The 7547-nt window shown below is 34.7% G+C and overlaps 1 protein-coding gene across 2 annotated transcripts; it reads left to right on the top strand.

Annotated features, from left to right (window-relative positions):
- Positions 1–312: 312 nt before the first annotated feature.
- LOC147559844 (eukaryotic translation initiation factor 3 subunit H-like) lies at positions 313–7189 on the top strand. Of its 2 annotated transcripts, none has more exons than XM_086661798.1 (12): positions 313–817; positions 904–992; positions 3896–4012; positions 4122–4225; positions 5060–5126; positions 5320–5453; positions 5525–5573; positions 5734–5805; positions 5890–5991; positions 6079–6146; positions 6361–6513; positions 6901–7189. In XM_086661798.1, exons 1-12 carry the CDS (start codon positions 808–810, stop codon positions 6956–6958), a joined length of 1023 nt encoding a protein of 340 aa, XP_086517924.1. In that variant the 5' UTR covers positions 313–807; the 3' UTR covers positions 6959–7189. The 2 variants fall into 2 exon arrangements, with proteins under 2 accessions (XP_086517924.1, XP_086517923.1); XM_086661797.1 differs by having other exon boundaries at positions 581–817; positions 901–992.
- Positions 7190–7547: the final 358 nt, after the last annotated feature.

The following is a 7547-nucleotide window of genomic DNA, read 5'->3' on the forward strand; positions in this document are numbered from 1 at the left end:
ATTATAGGTAGGGGTTAGCATCTGGGTCATCAACCATTTAGAGTCTAGTCGAAGCCAAACCAATCAATGATGGTTTGGCTAAATTATTCCTCGGGATCGAGCCGATCAAACAATTAACCGTCTTCGTTCGATACACTTTGATTTGACTTGACTGAGTTAGGTTGGTTAATCTGGTTAAACTCAATTAACCAAATCAAGCATGAGAAAAAAAAAAGTAAAATTAAGCAAGAAGAGAGAAATATGAAATTTAAAGTCAATTTTGGTACCATTACATATTTGAATCCCTTTAAAAGTTTATTTTTTTTTCAACAGTTGGCAGCCCAAGTGGTTTCAAAGTGTTGACATAAACTCCAGAAAACCCTGGAAGTCCCAGGTTCGAATCCCAGAAAAGGTGAAATCTTTGGTTAATTGAATTGGGATTATTAGGGTATAAATAATGCTGTTGGGCTTCAGCCCATTATCTTGTTGGGCTATAGACCCGGTCTTGTTAATGTTTGAGTGGGCGATGTTATCACATTTATGATGTATGTCAAATATCTATTTCTTAGTTTACAATCTTATTAAGTTCTAGTTATTAATCTGAATATTTATAGCAAGAAGTGAGATACTGGGAGTAAAAAACTGAACTAGCAATAGGAAGGGACGTAGGTAGAAATCTGAATATTTAGCTTTCTCTTTCGTCGTACAATTACTAGGGCTTCAATCTCATTCTCTCAGTATCTCACTTCTTTTCGTTGAGAGAGAAAGGATTCCTACACAGTCGAAGTTCTCTGCCTATCTCAGATTTACTGCAATTTCAGTTGAACCATGGCTAATGGTTCGTTCTCTCTCTCTCTCTCTCTCTACATATAATCTTTGTCTCTGTGATTATTGATCTACTTTTTGGTTTCTATGTATCAGCAGCTCCTATGGCGAGGTCGTTTCTTCAAGCCGTCGCGGCAGCTACGGAGGAGGTTGCTCCGCCTCTTAGAGTTGTTCAGATGGAGGGACTGGTATTTTCTATTCTTATGCGGTTCTATTTCTCAATACCTTGCAAATTATTATGTTGTGCTTGATTAGGGTTTCTGTGGAGAAATTCCCAATATTTTAATTGTATGGATGTAAACTGGTTTTGCTTGTACATATAGTTAGAATCAAATACTTAAAATTGTGATTTTTATGAAGCTAGTTCGATTTCTTATGAATTTAAGATCAATTCGCCGATTTATACAACATGGTAGTTCGTTATTTATGAAGATAAAAGATCTTATCTGAGCTTAAACCCTCTGAATAATCCAAACTAGGGAATCCCCGTTCTCAAGTTACCTCTCATTTTGAACATTTTAGTCAATTGATGTTTACGAATAACTTGTTGAAACGTCAGGAGTGTGAAAAGGGATATCGGTAGAACACAGAGTTGCAATCGAAGTTATTTGGACTTTTAGTCTCAACCATTGAAAAAAATTAATGGTTGAGATTGAAAGCCCCAAATAACTTCACTTTTTCTATCATATTGCTAACTTCTACGGTTCTACCCGGGAAAAGCCCTAGTGACAGAACTTCTAAAACTCTTGTTGTTGCCTCCTTCCATTGTTGCTCGACAATCTCAGCCAAGCTCTTTTAAAACACATACTTGCGCCCATCTTTGGAGGTTAGTAACAGTCTTAAATACGCCAAATCACTAACTTTAATTTTGTGTGTTTGCAAAACGAACACCAAATTCCCCTCTAAAACTAATCTCCACCAAAAAATTTGGTATTTGCAAAACAAACTTCAACCATTAAATACGCCAAATCAATATCTATCCCTCCAATTTTTTTAATTGTGTTTATCATGATTAACTCATATATTGTCAATTAATGATAATATATATTATCATTAAATTTAATTTGGTATTTGGAAAATAGGATTACATCACTAAATTTAATTTAAGATCTCGTTGATCACTTATGGGCTTGACAAGGTTTTCTTCGCATTAATAATGATTCACTAAATTGTAAAAATGCCTGCAAGTTTTATGCAATCAATCAAATATCTTAGTAGTACAATAAATTGTAAATGTTCGTCTTAATCAAAATTTAGTTATGTTAATTTCTTAATCTTTATATTTATTAAGTACATCACGAAAGTGAATTAGTCTCGAGTGAAACTAATAAATGAGTAAACATAGATGCTTAAATATTAAAAAGGACTAAAACTTAATTAAATTTAGTTGTCCTCACTCATTTGGAGAGGAAGAAGTGTAGGTCATTCATTTAGTGGGATGAATAGTGTCCCTCCAAATCTTGGAAAGGCATTATTCCTCTAACACTAAAAGTTTGGTGTTTTTTTTTTTTTTTTTATCTCCAAACCTCCTAAAAAAACACCGAAGTTTTGGTGTTGGAGGAACACTCCCAAATTTGGAGGGGCACTATTCATCCCACCAAATGAGTGGCCTCCACTTTTTTTTCTCTCCAAATGAGTGGGTACCAGTAAGTCAGTAACTTCAATTATATTTTAGTCTTTTAAAATTTAGGCATCTATGTGTAGTCTTTTATTAATTTACGTTTGAGACTAATCTACTTTTGTTATTTACTTAACAAATACAAAGATTAAGAAACTAACATAATTAAATTTGGATTAAGATGAATATTTAAGAGTACAATTTATTGGGCTACTATGAAGATACTTGATTGAATACACATGAATCATTAGTAACGTGAGGCCTTATCTTGCCCATAAATGATCAACCAGAGCTTCTTAACAAAAATGCATTATCATTAATTGATATTATATGAGTTAAACATGATAAAAGTATTGAAAATATTTATCTCTTTAGAAAAAAATGAGAAAAGTAATTAAAACATAAATTTGGAGGGATGAAGAGTAATTTGGTTGGAGTTCGTTTGGCAAAACCACAAATTTTTTTGGTGCAAATTCCTTTTTGGAGGGGAATTTGGTGTTTAGGTACGGAGGCGCTCTTAGTGTATGTAGTAAAGTTTGGATGAAGCGATAGGTATTATTATTATTATCTATGCAGTACGACTCGGCCGAGTCAGCCGAGTGACTCGGGACTCGGCTCGGACTCGGACATACACCGAGCCGAGTCCTGACTCGGATCTGACTCGGGTCGTTACTAGTATATGCCAAAAAAATTTCCTTTATTTGTCACATATTAATTCTGTTTTTGAAAATATTCTAGAAATACCAAAATTTTCCGTTTCTTTCAAAAGATTATTAGTAGTAAGTTGCAATTACAAAGTTTATTAGTAGTAAGTATTTAAACCTTTGGAATAGCAAAAGATTTTCTAGAAATATACCAAAACATAGTTATAGAAAGTTGCAATTTCGTAGTAAGTATTTAAAATCTTTAGAATACCAAAAGATTTTTTAGACATAAAAAGAAAAATTTATTAGTAGTAAGTATTCAAAATATACCAAAGGATTTTATGAATAAAATATTTAAACTACCAAAACATAGTTTTAGAAAGTTGCAGATTAGTTGTTAATTTTCAGTTTTGAAGTTTAGATTACATTTTGAATTGCCGTATTAATCATATTATATGGAGTACATACATTAGTAACTACTTATGGGAAGCAATGAGATCGACTCTGGCTGACTCGGCCGAGTGACTCGGCTGACTCGCCCCCTGACTCGGACTCGGATCTTGGCCGAGCCGAGTCCGAGTCGTACTACTTAGATTATTATTATTGCATACATGGAAATCGTTTGTTGATATTGATCTTGGTTGGCAAGGACTTTATGACTAAACTTCTGAGGGTTGCTTTGTTACTAAGTTTTGTTTTTGTAAATGTCTCATTTAGGCAGTTCTAGCCTTTGTCCTTACTGGTCTATGTTCTTTAATGTCAATGGAGTGTTAGTGAGGTTGGACTTTCTCTTAAGATATCTTTTTTTGTTGAAATCTGTCTTTATCAGGCCATCTTAAAGATAATCAAACACTGCAAGGAGTTTTCGCCAGCTCTTGTTACAGGACAACTTCTTGGATTGGATGTTGGTAGCGTTCTCGAAGTGACAAACTGTTTTCCCTTCCCTGTATGTGAACTTGGCTTATGAGTATCCATTTTCTTTATTATTTAACAGGCCACTATGCTTCTTTATGTTTTCATGCTTCTGCTATTTACATTTTGTGTAATAATTCCAGACTCGAGAGGAAGATGAAGAGATCGAAGCAGATGGGGCTAGTTATCAGTATGAAATGATGAGATGCTTGAGAGAGGTCAACGTTGACAATAACACAGTTGGATGGTACGTTCTCATTTATGTGGCGTGGTACTTGAATCTCATATTAATTTTTAAGTTTTTAATCCATGTTTTTCTTGAAAATTTACACTACATGAAGTATAAAATACAACCTTAGTAATATATCTTTCAATTTTCGATTGGAAATATCAATCAATAACAAAATGAAGTTTATTTACTTGCAAGTATACCTTATATGAACGCTAATAGCTTATCGTCGTTCATGAGAAGTACTAGGCCTGCAGATCATATAAGAAAGTAACTGTATATCCTACAGCATGCAAATTTTATGTTTATTAAAATTTGTGTCCTCTCTTTCGTGTTTGTGTTACTGAAATTTTGTCACTAATCGTCCTTCTGAAGTTGAGTTTAAAGTATTTGGTTTACTTTGTCTATCATTAGGTTGATGTTAATCATTATGACCAAACCCCCTTGAAGCCTAAGCAGTTGGGAGTGGGTCGGCTACCTCCTGATTGCGATCCCAAGTGACGGGATCGGCTTTGGACTTTCACACAGATACTTCAGACTATGAATACATATTCACTAACATATTTTATATTTATACATATAAACAATAGTTGGGAAGCTATTATTGCAGTTGTTATACAATATCCCTCTGCATGGGGTCTACCTGTCTTCTTTTTCTCTAAGTCTATCTCTTAAGTGGGAAATCCTTGACTGGGGAAATCGGCTCGATCTACCCCCGACCCTATTCCGCAAGTTACTCAGGTGGATCGGGCGACCCCAACTGCTTGACTTGAAGCTATTCTGTTTTGATCTTCCTTTGACTGGTTAAATATCTGTGGAGTGATTGTAATGTTATCTCTGAACCTATTTCAGGTATCAATCAACTTTGCTAGGATCATTTCAGACTGTGGAACTTATTGAAACGTTTATGAATTATGAGGTAACTTTTTCTTGATAGGCAATAAAGTACCATCAAACTGTAATTGGTTTCTGGCATGTTTAACCATACTAGGTAATCTTCACCTTAATGTATTTAGATTGTTTGGCTACACTGATCATGTAAGGCAATTGTATGTACTGTGCTATCATTGACGTTAGAGTTGCCAAATCTTATTGTGTTGTCTCTTCTGTAGGAGAATATAGGACGATCTGTTTGCATTGTTTATGATCCATCAAGGTCCAATCAGGGTGTTTTAGCTTTCAAAGCCTTGAAGCTTTCGGACTCTTTTATGGAGCTTTATCGCGCCAACAAATTCAGTGGAGAAAAGTATAACTTCTGCCTCTTTTCTCGTTTGAAATTGCTGATATGAATCTCATTGCTATTCCTTTGTTTTATAGGTTGAGGGAGAAAAATTTAACGTGGGTAGATATCTTTGAGGAAATACCGGTATGCTGCTTATATACTCTTATTACCTCTGGTAGAGTTGATTTAGCTTGGCATTCTTATTAAAAAAATTCTTGTCTTCGCTAGAAAGATTGATACTTGGTAGGAAGCGATGTTTTGTATTATTAAGTTTATTGGTGCTTCTTTTTGTCATTCTTCGCAGATCAAAGTTTCAAACTCAGCTCTTATTAGTGCCTTCATGACAGAACTTGAAGCTGATACTCCTGTCACCCAGGTTTTTATAATTGGTCTATAATCTATTGATATTTCGTAGCAATCACCTTTTCAGTTTCACTTTATTACATCTAATTTTGTACAGTGTGATTATGATCGTCTACAATTATCAACAAAACCATTCATGGAGCGAAATGTGGAGTTTTTGATCGAATGCATGGATGACTTGTCAATGGAACAGCAGAAGGTTATTATTCTCCTTCCCCTGAAAGTATTAAACCCTTTTCATGGTCATATCTTAAGACAATTCCTCAAATGTTTTTCATTCCTCCAGTTCCAATACTACTATCGGAACCTCTCCAGACAACAAGCTCAACAACAATCCTGGCTCCAAAAGAGAAGGTAAAATATCATTTATCACCATCTATGTATTACCCGACTGTAAATGTTATTTGTTCATTTGGTGGTTTCTGAAGAGTTGTTGTTTTCGGTTCTAAATGTTTGTTCTTGATGGTTATTATAACTACAAATTTTTACATTCTCAGTTATATGATATATCACGAAATTCTTATCTGCATGTGCTTCTTGTATGACTTTCTTATAATTATTTTTATAGGGCAGAGAACATGGCACGTAAGTCTGCAGGAGAAGAACCATTGCCCGAGGAGGATCCTTCGAATCCAATCTTCAAGCCACTCCCTGAGCCATCACGTCTGGATAGTTATCTCATAACTAATCAGATCTCTAACTACTGCAACCAAATAAACGGGTAAGCTTCTAATACGGACCAATGAGAGTATCCCAGTAAACATTGTTTTGTTCAAAATTCGATAATTGTTTTAAAGAAGTAACACGAAACCTACACCTGCCTTGCAATTTCGACTGCTTAGGTTCCCTTGGATTGCCTCAGATCCTTTTCTCTTCTTTTACAACTATCTGAGCTCTGAACCAGGGACTGACCTACTTCTCACATTAATCAATTCAATTATTCCCCTTGGAACGACTAGTCTCAAACTATTTAGTTGAAGTCATAGAAACTTTTGACTAGCCTCTGACCTAATACGACTTGTGTTGAGCATATAATGTCTGAAGCTAAACAATTTTTCGAAAAGTTAAAAATCTTCGAATATCTTTGTGCTGCAAATTTGAACTGCAGGGTTTCTGGACAGAGCTTGAACAGACTATACCTGATGAAGGCTCTGCAAGAAAATTAACTGGAGCTCATCTCTACTCAGTCTGAGTTTATTGGAGAAGGATCTTTTTGTTCACCCAAAAAGATATGCCTGAATCGATCTTCGTTTTTGATTCCTTCCTTCTGTTTTAAAACAGAAGTGGTTGTTATGCTTTGGCCAGTTATGTATCAGGCTTTTCGTTGGTAATTTTGTAAGATTTTTAAAGAGGTTGGGACTCAGCGAGGTTAATGATAATTTTAATTTTCTATACAATTTTCATGAAAACTCTATTAGGTCCCGTCCTCTTAAGAAATTGCTGAACCACATTTACTCATTTTATTCTACCTATAACTAAAAGAGAATTGAATCTGTGTTTCTAAATTCTAGTTTTTGGTTGCAAAAAGTGGTCTTCCAGTGGGAGTTATCCGTCCTGGATTTTTACTAAGAACATCGAAGATTAGCATTATTGGTTCAGAAATTCTTATAAGAAATTTGAAGTTCAGCGTTATTGGTTGAGAATTATTTTAAACTTAAAATGGGGCCCAAAAAATTTTGAAGTTTTAAAATATTTCTAGTTGGGTGGACATGACAAATAATTGGGTAGAAATAACTCAAATCTCTCTTTTAATGG

The sequence above is a fragment of the Eschscholzia californica genome, unplaced genomic scaffold (genome assembly GCF_041429995.1).
Source record: "Eschscholzia californica isolate CP2 unplaced genomic scaffold, dmEscCali1.0.p SCAF_2, whole genome shotgun sequence".
Taxonomy (NCBI): Eukaryota; Viridiplantae; Streptophyta; class Magnoliopsida; order Ranunculales; family Papaveraceae; genus Eschscholzia; species Eschscholzia californica.